General features: G+C 44.5%; 1 protein-coding gene across 1 annotated transcript in view; it reads right to left on the bottom strand.

Annotated features, from left to right (window-relative positions):
• Positions 1–1,532: 1,532 nt before the first annotated feature.
• The window catches only part of LOC126457237 (dipeptidyl peptidase 1-like), a 31,897-nt gene continuing 15,434 nt past the window's right edge, over positions 1,533–17,995 (bottom strand). Inside the window, exons 4-6 of the mRNA XM_050093419.1 lie at positions 16,617–16,725; positions 11,978–12,141; positions 1,533–1,715 (exon numbers count right to left, since the gene is read on the bottom strand). Of these exons, the coding sequence (XP_049949376.1) occupies positions 1,533–1,715; positions 11,978–12,141; positions 16,617–16,725 (456 nt within the window). The remainder of the gene's footprint in view (positions 1,716–11,977; positions 12,142–16,616; positions 16,726–17,995) is intronic.

Genomic DNA, 17,995 nt, shown 5'->3' with positions numbered 1-17,995 from the left:
AAATAAAATGTACAGATTTACGGAACGAGAGAAGAAGCTGTGTCATCTAGGGACAAACACACCGCTCTTATTAATGTTTTGTCGTTAACCGAATAAACTAGAGGGTGGAAATTATATGTGCATACGGATATTACATACAGGCATAATAGCAGGTAAAAATTACATTAAAAGATTCAACCATTAAAATATATGCTCTTCGTTGCATATTTACTGGGCAGTGCCCCCTAGTAAAAATTCAAAGCGACGCCGTTGCCTAGGCAACGTAAAGGCCAACATAGCCCCCATGTAATCATAGAAGTGTGTACTGAATGGACGCGGTTGTCATGGTAATATAACGCCAGAAGTGGAGACCAAGAAACCAAAGAAGTACGCTTGGAGATGCCGACTGCGATCACGGCATCGATCCCGGTTGATATCTTTAAAGGCGTTTGTGCGGACGACTCAGAAATTGCTGGAAAAACTGGACAAACATCCCTTTCTTATGATGACGTGTGCCACATAACTGGCGCAGTATCACGTGAAAATTTTTAATGACAAAGTAGGCACTGCAATGAGAGCGACTATATTAAAAACGTTTGTAAATTTTTAATGACAAACTAGACACTGCAATATTACAAACGTTTGTATATTTTTAATGACAAACTAGACACCAAAATAGAAGGGGCAATATTACAAGCGTTTTTAATTTTGTTGTTCCTACTCTTGGAAGGTCTACAAAATCTGAGGATGGTTTTAACGTAAACCGAAGCCAGTAATAATAAACAAATGATATTGTGATCTCGACTGTTGTTTTTATCAAAGTTAATGTACAGTTTCAGAGTTCTCTAGCAATTGCATCTGCAGAACTTCTTAGTGAGATGGCGTTGTGTAAATTCCTCTTTTTTTCTTTTTTTAAACAGACAAAAAAATTTATATGGAAAAATGAGAAATGTAGGCTTTAATGAAAATTCGCAACTCATGTTGCTTCTCTGATAGTTACATGTGATTAACAAGTGCGATGGTAATAAATAGTTCGAACTTTTGCCTTTTCCATTGGAATCCTTTTTGGATAGTAACCAACAACCAGGTGACAGTAAAACTTTTTGGATGGCCACCGTGTAAGTGTGGGTTTGGATGGGCTCCACTTAATACTCACAAAAAATTTAAGCGTTGGCTTCAGTTTAGAACACAACTTTCTCTCCAGAGCTCGGCATTTCCCCTACAGCGGATGTCTGTAATCCCCATCAATACCGCTGTGCCGACTACACAACTACCGGCTGTATTATTCTGCACACACTCTACCTGTGTGCAGTGTATAGTCTTGTAAAAGAATTATGAGGAATTTGTGGCACTTCTTCAACGTACGATACAATGGAACTGACGTTGATGCGTGTCTTCAAGGATACTGATATTGTGTCTGATTTTGAATAAAGGAGAGACCATAATCCTGCTGAACTCAAGAATTTTATTCGCTTTCCTCCTTGTTACAGTTAACGTAAACAGTAAGATATTTCACACTTGATCTCTTGATGCTGCGACACAACCGTCGGAGTTCAAGGTATAGGTGAAGCCTCAAAGGCGTCGCTCTCGATGCTGGCCTCGTTGGTGCCCCTGCGGATGCGGAAGTAGCCGTCCTCTCCCCACGCATCACCCCAGCTGTTCTTCACGATCCAGTACTTCTCCCCAGAGTCGGCGTCCTCGCCGTAGCCCACGATGACCACTGCGTGGTCTGTGTACTGTGAACAGACAACAACCGTGTAGCCTCCGTTTTACTTGACAAGCTCGAAAATAAAGTGTGTGTTCTCTACAGCAGTGGTCGTCAATCTACGGCCCGATTCAAGTATTCGTGCCGCCCACGGTCCTCGGTCGTATTTAATAACCAGAGTGAAATTGTACTATCATAGCACAAAAAGTTCTAATCTGTCTCGGACAGAGTGACGCATGTAAAACGGTAAAATCAGATCGATGGTGAGTGCTTTTGCACATAAAAGCCAAACGGTGCACTAACATATGGTGCGATTAGCTGAGTGTTAATTTCAGAACAATTAAAATTTTTACAAAAGGAGTTAATAGATTCGCACAATTTGCCTGGGTGCCAGCTCCAGACCTTGCCTAACTTCCGTTACTCGCGCCATAATTCTCGACATAGCTACCCGCGCGGATGACAGGTGTCATCCACAACACAAATGGTATGTTTGGACACTCTGAACGGTATATGTGAATGAGTCTACAAGTGTTTCATTTAAATCTAAATATAATACACTTAATACACAAATACAGCAAAGGTATAAATAAACGACAAATAATTTTGACAGTTGTTCTTAAATAGCTCCAGTATCTCTAGAGAGCAACCAACTTGCCATTGTCCCGCGAATACATCTGTCGAGAATATAATCAAACTTGAGGCATCTCCACTGCGACCTGAATAAATTGTCATGCACGCACAGGTAGAATGATTGAAGTCCGTTGCCCATTGAGCTGTCCCACAACTTTGTTAAACTCCTACTAGAAATGTGTGTGTGAATTCCTAAGGGACGAAACTGCTGAGGTCATTGATCCCTAGACTTACACTTAAACTAACTTATACTAAGAACAGCACACACACATGCTCGAGGGAGGCTCGAACCTCCTGCGGGAGGGGCTGCGCAGTCAGTGACTCCTTCTAGAACATGTCAGACACCCACACAGATACTACAAAGCAATAAAGCTCTGATCTCTGTACCATCTGCTTATTTATCATCCCTTTCCGTATAAAATTTACCACGAAGTTCATTGATGTAAATATTAGCACATTTTGCAATAATGGGCACCTAATCTTCATTGAACAATAACTTAGTAACATCTGTTTGTTATATGAGCTTCATTTTTCGGATCAGGTAAACGAGTAATGACATTAAAAGCTCTTGTTCTGAAATTGGTAGGATATTAACTTATCATCCATTTGCTATTGCATATTTTTATAACAGAATTACCTGCTCCTGAATTACTTTTCCCTGTCATTCAGATTAAGGGGAGCCGGAGGTGCCTATGCTGCCCATGTTAAAATCACTAAGTTTGAGAAACACTTATGAATAAACTACCAAATAGAAAAACGAATTTTTTTACATATAGAGTGGTTTAGTATAGCAGTTATGACAGATGGATTTTGGAGTATCTTTTCTAGTTTCCTTCCAATTATTTTTTTATTAATGATCCAAATTTTTTACAAATAATTGCTTTATAATTAAACTGAAATGAAACTACTGAACATATTGCCAAATGGCTGTGTTACAATGTAAGTTTGACCACTAGGAGTGCTGTATAAAAATTTCATCTCTCTAGCTTGAGTGGATTTTGAGAAAATGTTCCTTATATTCGAAAAATCCTAATTTACGGGAAATGGCTATCAAAGTTTCTCAATACATTCCTGCACTATAGGTTGGATTATCAGGGTCTTCTTCTTCATCCTCCAAAAGCATCCTCTTCTGTCTTCTTTTCTGCCCCGTTGTTCCATCATACTTCATATGCCTTTCTCTTCTTTCTGCTCCTCTTATCCTTTCTCTGTCAATATTTCTTAGTGCTCGTACAGTGTTCACCCCAGTTGTAAATCCTAATTGTGGTGTCACCGCCAGACACCACACTTCCTAGGTGGTAGCTTAAATCGGCTGCGGTCTATTTAGTACATGTCCGACCCGCGTGTCGCCACTGTGTGATCGCAGACCGAGCGCCACCACAAGGCAGGTCTCGAGATACGGGATAGCACTCGCCCCAGTTGTATGGACGACATTGCTAGCGACTACACTGACGAAGCCTTTCTCTCATTTGCCGAGAGACAGTTAGAATAGCCTTCAGCTAAGTCAATGGCTACGACCTAGCAAGGCGCCATTAGCCTTACATAGTTTGATACTTATCATATGAAATGTCTCATCAAGAACGATGTATACAACAAGGATTAAAAGTTAAGTATTCCCAAAGCAACTTGCTTTTCTTTATAGCAATTCATTGAGCGTCCTGTTTCAGACTTCAAGATATTCTGCGTGAGCTTATAGCGTGCCTATCGGCCCCCTCAAAATAACACTGTGTCGGCACTTCTGTCGACACATCACTAATACCTTCAGAACTTCACACTTCACACTTTTCCCTTGGTTGTAGGTTGCTATTGCATCATAAATGCCAAAGTGCAGTGTTTTTATGCTTACAAACACCCTTTTAGGAATCACTTTCCAAATCAATTTGTTTACGCCCTCATTAGGATTCTGCGTCTTTCCGTGTAGACATTTGTGTAACAATTCTGGCTGTGCTAAGTCATGAAAAATTGGTTTTATTGCATTTATCACAGCTGCTGGCAAACCATGTTTGTGATCATAGTCCTTTTTTGCATTATATTTGCTCCAGGAATCTTTTGGGCACAGGCTGTGTTGAGGGTATTTATTGGAAGAGGCAGTATGAAGGAACAATGCCCACACTGCTTTTCGCATGTCACTAACATTACTAGTATTTTGCCTTATAGCATACCCATAGTATTTCTGTAGACGTTCAATCACCTCATCAGTAAGCCTGCCTCTCCCTCCTATTGTCTTTCCATCACTGAGCTTACTTGAACCCATAGTTTGTTTGAGCCTTTGAAGCCGTGCACCCATACGCTTTTGCACATGCCCAATGCATTCCAACTTTTCAACTACAAATTCATTTCCATATGGTTTCAGTTCCTCTATAGTCTTGAAACCTTTGGAGTCACCATCCCCAAGGTAGTATTTGTACCTAACGTTGTATCTGGGAACTGAACGTTCAAAAATTTGTTTCACTGCATCCACTTCCATTGCTCCATTTGATCCACTAAAATTTGCCTCACAGGTTCCACTGCGCTCTCCTTTGATTTTATTTTTGCACCTACAATGTTCTGATAATATTGCAACATCTATCACTTTTGCACTATCACCACAAGTAGCAGTTACAACCCCATTCGGGGATTTATGACCGCTATTTTGCCAGGAACCATCTAATGCCACTACCAAATCCCTAGAACCCCCGTTCATTTCTACAGATTCCTCCACTGCTTCCTTCATGGTTTTCAAAGCCACATTTTCAACAGAGGATCCTACCAGTTCACAGTAGTACCCAAATTTGCTTTGAGGCGATGGCAAGTTCATAATACCACAAAACAGTTTACCAGCAGCAGACCCTTTTCCAATGGATCGAAGACCATACACAAGTCGAACATTCACATCAAACACTCTAGATCGTCCATTTTCACCAAAGAGACTAGCATGTGAATTGTAGAAAGTCACTTGATACTTGCAACATGCACAGATTATCTTCATCTCACAAGCTAAACCAAAGTGCTTTGTTATCTCTAGTCCCACTCCTACACTTGAACACATTTTGCACAGAACACTTTCTTTCAGCACAGAAGATAATAATCCAATATTCAGTACTTCGTTAATATCATCACTGTCACTAACATATTCACGAAATCTGTCACTTCCACCAGTCAGCTTCTTTCTAGAAGATGTCACAGGGCTATGGCCGGCCATGTGTTGCTTAGCAGAAGAACGCACTGTTTCAGTAATTGTAGTATCGCAACTTGGTATTAGTGTTAATTTTCTTTTCCCTACGTTCTTCCTCTTCTTATATACACGGTTACTAAAACGTGGCATCGTAACCAGAACAACGCTTTACACAAGAAGTATAATACTACCAACAACAGGCGCAACACTGAACTAATTCGAAATGGTAAACAGCAAAAAGACGATGTTCCGCGCTCTTAGCGCTTCATTTGTCACAGAAAACAATGTAGCCAACCCTTGCATACTCGCTATATGCGTAACATAAGGCGCTGTATGCGTAACAGGCCGGGAAAATCCCAAGCAGTTCGCCAGGAAGTCACGAGAGGGTGTTAGATGCATTCAGCGGCCGCCCATTTCCTCTACAGGCGTGGGGGAAAATGGTAATAACTCCACTTCTAGGGCGAGTAGAACAATAATTCAAAGTTTACATTAAAGAGGAATGTTCCAATTAATTTTCGGTAGCAAAAAAAAAAAAAAAATCTTAATTTTTTGGATTTGACCACCTCCGGTTCCCCTTAATCATTTTCTGACACTTCTTGTTTTGTTCCTGAAACATGACCGCTTTAACCATCTTCATCACTCACCTCTTGGAACCATTCCAGCCATGCATTAGTATCTCTGCAAAGCCCTCTCCTTGTTTTTTTACCTTTGTTATTTATTCCAAATACTAAAAGTATAGAGAATACTTACTTTTCGTAGATAAGCATTCTAGGTACAAAGAAAGTTAACTGTAATTATTCTAGATATGACTAAAATTATTACACATATGAAAGTTGCGTTGATCCTAGAAAGCAATAAACTAAGAATAACTGCTTTGTTTCAGGATGTAACTGTACTGCTCGTGCAAATGACAAGTGTCGTAAAGGCTGCAATAAAGTTTCATAAACAATGCAAGTTGCCTAACTCCGAAGGATGGAGAGTTCACGGAAAGATACTGAATATGGCGTGAATTCAGTGCTACTTACTCAGACAAACTAAAGTGGGAAAACCATGTGGATCACGACATTATCTGTGCGAGCAATGGAAGGATAATATACTGTCACACAGTTACAGTAAGGCAAATGTACCACCCCCCCCTGCGGGGAAGGGGGTTAGAATATATTCGTGGTATTGCTGCCTGTCGTAAGAGGCGACTAAAATGAGTGTCACACGGTTGTGCCTTGATGTCATGGTCCCCTGTAGGGTTTTACATCCCGATTTCCAAATCTTCCTGAAGAGCGAGCCAATTGTGGAAGGGCGCCTTACATTGTTCATCGTGTCCATAGTGCATTGAGATCTTTAGCCCCCTTTCTCTTCATCGCATTGCAATCTCGCTCATTCTCCATCTCTTGGGCGAGGATACATTCCTGGGTGTGGTTTCCGCCATGCGCTATGCTGTGTCGCTTTCTGCGTCGACGAAGACTATGGCCTTCTTTGCACCGGATATCCAGCAGGTAGCCAGTCCGTTGTGATGGGGCCGCCGTGTACCCTGTTGCTTGTAGCCCCCTGACAACACAGGTATCGCTCTGCTGATGCCTGCGCCGCTAACTCCCCAAGTATACCAAGGAGTAGATGCCCATCTCCCTGGGGTATTGGGACTCCCGGCAAGGCCATCCTGCAATGTGGCCCTTGCTGCTGCTGGGTGGCGCCCGTGGGGAGGTCCCTTGGTCGGAGTGGGTGGCATCAGGGCGGATGACACGCAATGAAGTGTGGCACATCTTCACTTGCTGGTGGCCAGCTGCCAGCAGTCTCTAAGCGTTCAAGGGCTCAATTCAGTAAGCAGAAGTATGATCCCAGATCGTTCATATCCCTGGCCACGCAATGGAAGGAGCAAAAGTCTAAGGATGGCAGCAAAGCTTTTGTCCCAGTACCTAGTATGTATGACAGCTGATCAGGAGTCTTTCATGACGATTAAGCCTCAGTTCTTTGTAGAGCATTTAGAGTACAAGTTTGGGGAGGTGAAGGGCTTGTCCAAAATGCGCTCTGGGGCAGTTTTGATAAAAACAGCATCCTCTGCGCAGTCACAGGCATTACTCGCTTGTGACAGGTTGGGGGATGTTTCTGTTACGATCAGGCCCCATAAGAGGTTAAATATGGTCCAGGGTGTCATATTCCACAGGGACCTTCTTTTGGAGTCTGATGATGAGCTGCGCGCCAATTTAGAGCGGCGATGTATTAATTTCGTCCAGCGCGTCCATTGGTGTCTGAGGGATAATCCGGTTGCCACCAGTGCCTTTATCTTCGCCTTCAAGAGTCATACATTGCCTGAGAAGGTCAAGGTGATGGTCTACCGCTGTGACGGCAAGCCCTATATCCCTCCCCCGACGTGGTGCTTTCAGTGCTGGAAGATCAGTCATACGTCTTCCCACTGTATTTCCAGCATCACATGTCGAGATTTCAGATGCCCATCACATCCCAATGCTCCACGTGCCCTGCCTCCCATCTGCCAGCTGCACAGAGCATAATTCACCTTGCTCACCAGACTGCAGGAATTTCCAGAAAGAGAGAAAAATCATGGAATATAAGACCCTGGACTGACTGCCCTACACTGAGGCTAAGCAGAAATTTGACCACTTCCATCTTGTTCATACGACCTCCTCTTACACCGCCACTACAACTGTTATGGCCCCATCAGCTCCACTTACCCAAGTCACCTCTCAGAGCTGGAAGACTACACCTGCCTCTTGATGGTGGGTGGAAATTCCCTCCCTGTTGTTGCTGTACCATCTTCTTTGGGAGGAACAGCCCCCAACGATTGGGGACGTCCGTCCCGACTTCTTAGCCAGAGAAGCATCTGTCTTCTTCAGCTCCTCTCGTTCAGAAGGGATCCGTTGGGTCCCTTCCCAGGTTTCCCCCAGTGGGAAAGATGACGCCTTCCACTGGCTGAAGTGCCCAAAAGCAGCTGGTCATAGGGCTTCATGATCCTCCTCAGTTCTGGAGACTGACTCACTGATGCCCTCCCAGCCAGTGAATCCCAAGGAGCAGCAAGAAAAGTCTAAGAAGAAGACCCCTAAGACCAAGGAACTTGCAGTGGCACTGACCCCCCCACTACCTACAGGCTCTGGTGTGGGTGGAAATTCTGGCATCTGCTGAGGATATGGATCTCTCTGGACCCAGATACAATGGATATCGACTCCTCAGGAAATCAGTCGGTGGCAGTAAGTGACCCTGAGGCGTAAACCACCTCATTGAGTGTTCAGTGCCTTCCCAGTCTCCTGATCATGTTATCCTCCAGTGAAATGGCGGCAGTTTTTTCAACCACCTTGCTGATCTACGACAAATTATCAGCCCTCACCCTTTCTTCTGCTCGCCAGGAAACTTGGTTTCCGGCGATGCAAACCCCCTGTCCTCCATGGCTATCGGGGTTATAAGAATCAGGCACTTATGAGAAGATATCTGGTGGAGTCACTGTCTACGTCCTTTTTTTTACAGCGAGTGTCTCCCTCTTCAAACACATTTAGAGGCTGTCACTGTTAGCATGTGGACGCCTTAGGCTGTTACTGTCTGCAGCATCTATCTTCTGTCAGATCGTGATGTCTCACAGAATGTAATGGCTGCACTGATAGCCCAGCTGCTGCCACCTTTTCTGTTACTGGACGACTTTAACGCACTGTTGTTGGGCAAGTGTTGGCATAGCTCGACCTTTCTCTCTTAAATAACGGTGCATCCATACATTTCAGTGTGGTGCATGGCACGTAGTCCACCATTGACCTTTTGGTCTGCAGCCCTGGCCTTCTACCATTTGTCCAATGGAGTGTGCATGACAACTTGTGCAGTAGTGACCACTTTCCGATCTTTCTGTTACTGCCACAGCGTCACTCTCCTGGGCGCCTGCCCAGATGGGCATTGGATAAGGTTGACTGGAACTCGTTCGCTCCATTGCCACTATTCTCATGACGCCATTGATTTGGTGGTTCACATGATAACCACCGGCATCGGTTCTGAAGCGTACTTTGCAATTCCCTGATCTTCCAGGTCCCCTCGGCGGAGGACTGTGCCGGTCGCTGGAGATCGATGAGGTGACTAGAATCACAGGTGGGCCCTCCAATGTAATAAGTGACACCTATCACTGGAACACCACATTATATTTAAGTGTCTCAGTGCCTGGTCGCGACGCCTTATTCATCAACGGAAGCAGGAGTCCTGGGAAAGGTATGTCTCCACCATTGGCATCTGTACCTCTCCATCACAGGTTTGGACCAAGATTAGGCGACTCTATGGGTAACAGGCCCCCATCAGCGTACCTGGGCTTTCCCTGAATGGAGCAGCCTGTACTGTGTCTGACACGATTGCAGAACTCTTAGTAAAGCATAATGCTGAGAGTTCCACTTCTAAAAATTACCAGCCGGCCTTCTGCTCCCTGAAAGAATGGTCGGAATGTCAGAGCCTTTCATTCCACATGTGTCACCTCCAGTCGTACAATGCTCCATTCAGTGAGTGGGAATTCCAAAGTGCCATAGCTGCTTGCCCTGATACGGCTCCCAGGCCGGCCCTCTTCCACTGTCAGATGCTCAAACACCTCTCGGTAGGCTGCCAGCAACACCTCCTAGACCTTCCAACTCTATCTGGATTGAGGGTGAGTTGCCATCACAACGGCGGGAAAGCATCATCATACCAGTGTTGAAACCTGGCAAGAACCCACTGTAGATGGACAGCTACCGCCCCATTAGCCTTACAAACGTTCAGTGCAAATTGTTCGAACCCATGGTAAGCCAGAGTTTGAGTTGGCTACTTGAGTCTCGGGGCCTTCTGGCTCCGTATCAGGGTGGGTTCCGAAAGGGCCACTCTGCCACCGATAATCTGGTCTGCCTGGAGTCTGCCATCTGTACGGCCTTTGCCCACCGTCAGCATCTGGTTGCCGTCTTTTTCGACATGCAGAAGGCATACGATACAACATGGCGACATAACATCCTCACCACGCTTCACGGGTGATGTCTTTGAGGCCTGCTCCGGATTTTCATTCAAAATTTTCTGTCGCAAGGCTCTGTCTTGAGTGTCTGCCTCTTTTTAGTTGCTATCAATGGGCTAGCTGCAGCTGTGGGAACATTATGGACATCCTGCGTTGTCACGTTTCACCTCCCCCGTGACGTTACCGTGGTGTCATTTTTCAACAAGACAATGCTTGTCTACGCTTGGCAATCGTCTCTATGAACTATATGAGTGACGCTGAGGTGCTTCTGTGGCCAGCGAGATCCACTGATATTTCACTAACAGAACACATATGAAAACAGCTCGCACGCAAAGTCAGGCACAGAACTAGTATCAAAGATATCGAGTAACAGGCACAACAATTGTTGGCCTGCTGACTAGAGATACAACGGCTTAATAATAACCTTCCGAATGGAATGAATCCTTGCATGAAGGTGAGAGGGAGTACGTCGTACTGATAGTTGGCTCATATTGCCAGGTTCTTCGTAAGTCTGACTCACTTCTGTAATCAATATAACATCACATACCCTCTCAAGTGAAGAAGTTACTTTCCGTTTCCTTCTCCATTCTGTGTACTTCACATCTTTTGTCAGACACTGTAGATTCGTGTTTCTCAGCAGCTGAATTCAACCTACGTTTTTAAAGTAAACGTTCTAGCCTTACGTGAAAAAAAAAATAGAATTACTGTGCTAGAATTCTCGCCTCTGAGTTTCTCCTCCACTTTCAACAACGACCAAAAACATGTAAATTATATTTCCGTCTGAGATTTCTTACCGAACACGAGGAATAAAGTATCAGTGATGTTTCTTGTGCGGTTTAGAGTCATATCTCTACCACCAACACCCTCACCAAATCTTTCGTACCTCTGAAAACAAGCATGTAGGGGATGAAAGTTACTGGTGGGATATAAAAAAGTGGGTGAAGTCGCAAAGTTTGATCTCATGTCACTTGCGATGACATTAAACTTTGGTTGCTATATTGCTCCACACAGAACCAATGATGACCTCTTTGGCGTTTACCATAATACTCATCACCTACAGGATACAAAGACTTTCTTTATATTTTTTGTATTATCACTGGAAGGATTCAGAGCATCCCTTGTGCAGTCTTAACTCGACAGAGCACGAAATTATAGAACATTATCTTTTCTAATAAGAGTTTAACCTGCTGCCTAACATTTTACGTGGGAGTGAAACTGAATTACAATACTATATATTACGGCGAAAATAGTTGGATCAAAGAATTTTCAGGCTGCCACTTCACACCTTTAGTACCTAATGGATCAGGCGTTAATAAATAATGGGGAATGCATAAGCCTGAACGACTTTCCTAACCTCGCCCTTTGAAGTAATCTGACCTGACACATACACACAATTCTACATGACAGCGACAGTGAAAACATCGGGGTCCTACTTCTTCTCTCGGTGTATCTTGTTAATGCTATTGTGTAGAAATTTTGATGAGCACTCGGAAGTTTTATGTACTAAACGAAAAAGTAAATCTCTTATTTTCTCCCTCATACACTAGACTAATTCTATTATTACCTCATAGGGATAAAAATCGCTCCTGGCTGATATCTCGAGGTCGCGGTAGATGCCGCCGGAGTACATCGGAAACGAATAGGAGGAGGCCACCATTCCCACTGCAATAGGTCCATTGTTCACCAGCGCCTCCTGCATCAGCACTTCGTTACAGGCTCCATAGTAACCTGCGGATAGAGAAGCGCTCCTTAGAGACGTTTATATGACAGCTACTAAAATAATAATACCGACATCAGACGTAAATGGCACTACGTCTTATTTTCACAATAGGTCAAACAACATTCTTCTGGGTGCTCCACTGCGATTCGTTCTAACTAATTCAGAAGTTAGTAAGAACTAAGTCATACTCATTAGGGACAAGAGGAAATAATTGATGATTTCAGCTGTATAAAACAGGAAGACTGGGTAACAGATTATTCCAGCGCATCATTAGAGCATCGAAAGAGATAGAGGCATCGCTGAATCCTCGCAGGAGTATGTATTCAAAACACTGACATCCTATTTCAAATCCATAAATTCCCTATAGACTTCAGTGTGAATGAAGGCATCTAATGGAGATCTTTGAATATTTAACCAAAACACTGAGTCACCTGTTTCTTCAACACCACCATTACAAACGTTTTTCAGGACCAGGGTAAGCCTGCAAATTGTGTGCGGAAGTTCGTATAAGATATTTATATCTCAGACTTTAGCTCGTAGTCTAGGCCGGAAACAGAGGCAATATGTAACTAATTTCCTATCGAACGGACCGAGGAAGTGAGCAAAACCTGCTGCGATAACTGAATGATCTCAGTGGGACCGTGGTTCTTGAGAAATAAAGACAAGGTTGTCCCACAGAATAATATTAAGCATTAAAGGGACATAAACTGTACAAAATGAAGAGGCGGTTCAAGCAACAGGAGACAAGTCTACGGAAATTTCTTACCAGAAGGATGGACGAGTTAGCGTGGTAACTGTAACGAGACTGATTTTAGGATGTCAGAGGGAACAGACTAGACTGTAAAATGTAGAAGATAAGAGAGTGGAGACGGTTACATTTGGTACAGTAGGTACTGTCTTTTCCTTCAGTGATTGTGCCGCTGTTGCACAACCGACTAATGACGGGCGGTCACCCATACACGATTTAACAATGGTTTGGTTTTAATTATACGATCGACAGCTAGTCATCATAATGCAGGAAACTGTCTGAACCGTGTTAACAAGTTTCTTTGTGTAGGAAATATTCTAATGTAACCGTTTGTGTATCGAAATGTAAATGGGGAACTATTAAGGCATTAGCCTAGAAAGTTTAGAAAATGACAGTCCGTCTGCAGTTATCAATCCACAGCGTGAATTCGACCCGGGACAGAGTCACCTCTCTCAGGCAGGTCATGAGAGTAGTGGCTACGCAGAGGGCTACCTAATAAGTGGCCAAGAAACTCACTAACGAAAACCAAAAGAAGTCTGTGTATCCTACTACAGTAGCTCATTGATGCATGGCATCTAAATTTAATGTTATATCACAAACTGAGGTGACAAAAGTGACGGGGCCTTCTAATATCGTTTCAGATGTGCTTTTTCCCGACATTGTGCAGCAGCTGGGCATGGTATGGACTCAACAAGCCCTGGATGTCCCCTGCTTAAATATTGACACTTACTGCTACTATAGCCGCCCATAATTCCGAAAGTGTCGCCGGTGCAGGATTTGGTGCACGAACTGACCTCTCGATTATGTTCCACAAATGTTTGACAGAATTCATGTCGGGCGATGTCAGTGGCCAAATCATTCACTCAAACTGCCCTGAATGTTCTTTTAACCAGCTGCGAACGATTGTAGCCCGTTGACATTGCCCATTTGTCATCCATAAAAGTTCCATCTTGATTTGGGGACATGAATGACTGCATATGGTCTCCTAGTAGCTGAACATGGCGCCGTCCTTTCCATGTAAACACAGCCCTCATCATTATGGAGCCACCAGCAACTTCCACAGAGCCTTGTTGACAACTTGAGTCAATGGCTTCGTGGGATCTATGCCACACTCGAGCCCTACCATCAACACTTATCAACTGACATCTGGACTCATCTGGCCCAGCCAAGTTTATTCAGTCGTCTAGAGTCCAACCGATATAGTGATGAGGCCAGGACAGGAGCTGCATGCGATCTCCTGTTAGCAAAGGCACTCGCGTCGGTCGTCTGCTGCCATTAACGCCTAATTTCGCTCTGCTGTCTTAACGGATACGGCCCCATGAAATCTGGTATCTCGACACACTTTTGGTTCTGTGGATCTCGGAATATTGAATTCCCTGACGATTTCCGAAATAAAATGTCCCATGCATCCACACTCAGGCTCATAAACTAAGGATAATGCTGATACATCCTGAAACAACGCTCTGGGGGCGGTTTGTGGGTTTATGGGTTTGCGGGTTTAAATCACGTTGGGGTATGACCATACAGTGCATTTGACCTGCGGTCGCTGCACGGCGGTGCTGGCAGCTGTCCACATACGCAGAGGTGCAGCGAGTAAGTGTGCATACTTTTTCAGACGTGCTAATGGTGATTGTGTGTCCAACGTTGATCAAAAGTACATATTGATGACGTTATGAGGGGTAGAATACTAGGGCGACTGTAGGCTGGTCAAACACAGCGGGTCGTAGCACGGGCGCTCTGTGTGCCACAAAGTGTGATCTCAGGTCTATGGTAACGATTCCTGCAGACAGGAAATGTGTCCAGGCGCTACCGTACGGGATGTCCACAGTGTACAACACCGCAAGAATACCGACATCTCACCATCAGTGCCCGCAGACGGCCACAGAGTACTGCAGGTAGCCTTGCTCCGGACCTTACTGCAGCCACTGGAACAGTTGTCTCCAGGCACACGGTCTACAGACGACTGAACAGACATGGTTTATTCGCCCGGAGACCTGCAATGTGCATTCCACTGACCCCTGGTCACAGGAGAGCCCGTAAAGCCTGGTCTGAAGAACACAGTACACGGTCATAGGAACAGTGGTCCCACATTATGTTCACAGACGAGTCCAGGTATAGTCTGAACAGTGATTCTCGCCGGGTTTTCATGTGGCGTGAACCAGGAACCAGATACTAACCCCTAAATGTCCTTGAAAGGGACCTGTATGGAGGTCGTGGTTTGATGGTGTGGAGTGGGATTATGATTGGTGCACGTACTTCCCTGCATGTCTCTGACAAAGGAACTGTAACAGATCAGCTGTATCGGGACGTCATTTTATACGTCCGCCTTTTCAGGGGTGCCGTGGGTCCCACCTTCCTTGTGATGGATGATAACACACGGCCCCACCGAGCTGCCATAGCGGAGGAGTACCTTGAAACAGAAAACATCAGGCGAATGGAGTGTCCTGGCTGTCCTCCAGACCTAAACTCCATAGAGCACGTCTGGGGTGCTCTCGGTCGACGTATCGCTGAATGTCTTCAAACCCCTGCATGTCTTCAGGAGTTCCGACAGGGACTGGTGCACGAATGGGAGGCTATACCCCAGCAGCTGCTCGACCACCTCATCCAGAGTATACCAACCCGTTCTGTGGCCTGTGTACGTGTGCATGGTGATCATATCCCATATTGATATCGCGGTATATGCGCAGGAAACAGTGGCGTTTTGCAACACATGTGTTTCGGAACGGTTTTCTCAACTTATCACCAATACCGTGGACTAACAGATCTGTATCGTGCGTGTTCCCTATGTGCCTATGCTATAAGCGTGTTTTGTGTAGTGCCACGTTGTGTGGCACCACGTTCTGCAATTATCCTTAATTTATGAGCATGAGTGTAGATCGAAATACGATTCCGCATTTAGAGTTTGTTAATTCCAGTCGTTAGGCAGTAATCACGTCGGAAATCCTTTCACACAAATCGCCTGAGTACAAACGACAGCTGCGCCAATGCACTGCGCTTTTATACACTGTGTACGCTGTATTATCCCTATCTTTTTATGTGCATTTCGCTGTCCCATGAACTTTGTCTCCTCAGTGTGAGACGACTACAATGAGAACTTGGAATACACTCTTTGCAAGTGGAAAGAGAAGGAAGTGAAGCAGTCCTTCAGGAAGGAATGAAACAGTATTGTCGTCAGTCCTCCATGCTATTCAATCTGTAAAATGGAAAATGGCAATAAAAAGAAGAGCATCCTGAAAAGCATAAATATTTAGACGACAAATACAACATTATGTGTAAGGACATGCAGTATCTCCTGAAAGAATTTCATCTGTGTGTAGACTTGTATGCAACTGAAATGTGAACGGAAAAAATTACAAACACGAAAAAAAAGAGATCTTTTGAAACGTGATACCATAGGAGAATGTTGAATAGTAGATAGGTAGAGCGATTAGGTAATCAAGAGGTACTGACTGGAATGGCAGAAAGATTTTTACGGCACAACTTGAATAAAAGAAGTAATAGGTTAATAAAACAAATCATGGCAGTGGTGGAAGTGTGGATGGTGGAAACTGAAGAGGGAAACGAAGGTTAAAATGCAGTTAATAGTTTCAAATAGACGTTGGTGCAGTGGTTGGAAATGAGAAAATTTCCTCAACATTGACTAGCTTGAAGAGTTGCCTCGAACCACTCTTCAGACTGGCAACTACAATACAAAGTGAAAACGATAATATTGCGGTCCGCACCACTGATACTTACCACCCACGAACGAGTAGTCCGACACGTAAATGCGGTCGCACGTGTTGGCCATACACTGGCCATTACTGGCATTGTAGGGTCTGCACTGTTCTTCTACGACGCCCTGTTCCTGCAAAGTTCGTGGTACATGTCAGAAGTGGAATAATGCAGCGGCATCCCGTATTATTTTATCCCAACAACCGCAAACACGTAAAGATGCATTTCGAAAATTGTCATTTACGTTATAATCCACCCAAATCTTAGAAATAAGTACATTCAAGCTAATCATCTGTTTTGAGACACCTCTATCACATACTGCCATAATCCGATGAAACCGATGACTTCGCTGTTTGGTCCCCGAATCAACCAACTGACCATAGTGTGTCTTAAACAATGCTAGAGCTGAAGGGGGACCTCATGGTAGGAAGGCCACCATGGTGATGGGATTGTAACAAACAGATATGTATTCGGAATTTTGAGTATCCTGTCGCGAAATAAACTGTGTAGTCCTAAAGTATCGGCTGCACCCCGACCAGGGCAGCGCCGCGAAACGGCATCATGAAGGCCCTGACTCGCGCGCAAGTGGAAAGAGCGGTTAGTGCCGCACCTTCAGGAAGACAGAGTTCAGCACCCCCTGTCAACACTGACTTAAACAGCTGGCCATAGCTGATAGGTCACAGATCGATTGCAGACTTCGAGAGCATCAGTACTGAGTAATAGGAAGACGATACTGAGCCTGCGTAATAGAAAGTAAATGTAATTGCATGTAGGAGGCATAGGAAGCACAGGTAACCACATCGTAACGAGAAGTTATGTTTATTTCCCTTTGGAAATAAGGTGTTCTGTTAGTCTGTCTGTCCAGATCATTTTGGATTCCTGCCGTCGACTATCACAGCTTCTCTCCTTCCTTGTTCGTGTCGTTGCTGACTCCCACAGTAGCTGACACAACAGAGATTGTCTTCATTTTTGAGCAGTATGAATGACACGAATAACAGAATTTTAATGGCAGGGTGAAGAAAGCTTATCCCACTAAGAGAAGTCCTTCTATACTATGCCATACACATGTCTTAGGTGTCGCTGGCATCAAGTGCTTTCAAGAGGGCTGTTCCAGGCAGTTGCTTGCCTTGCCTCATGTCGGGGGAGGATGAGGGGGGGGGGGGGGGGGAGACACCTGCCTGTTATTGGCAAGGTGTATCGTGGTTCACAGTCTTGGTTAGAAGTTCGTCCACAGACAGTGTATGTGTATGGCGCATCTGCCACCCCACTATCACCCATTCCTGCAACGATGCCCGTCTCACTTAAACGCCGAAGCAGTTCAACAATCTCATTTATGATTCGGTTCGGATATTTTTTCATTGCAGCTACACCTGCGCACACCCATTGACATTTACCAGCAAAGA

The sequence above is a fragment of the Schistocerca serialis genome, chromosome 1 (assembly GCF_023864345.2).
Source record: "Schistocerca serialis cubense isolate TAMUIC-IGC-003099 chromosome 1, iqSchSeri2.2, whole genome shotgun sequence".
In the NCBI taxonomy this organism is placed as follows: Eukaryota; Metazoa; Arthropoda; class Insecta; order Orthoptera; family Acrididae; genus Schistocerca; species Schistocerca serialis.
The sequence above is the reverse complement of the archived record's forward strand: the minus strand, read 5'-3'. Positions and strand labels throughout refer to the sequence as shown.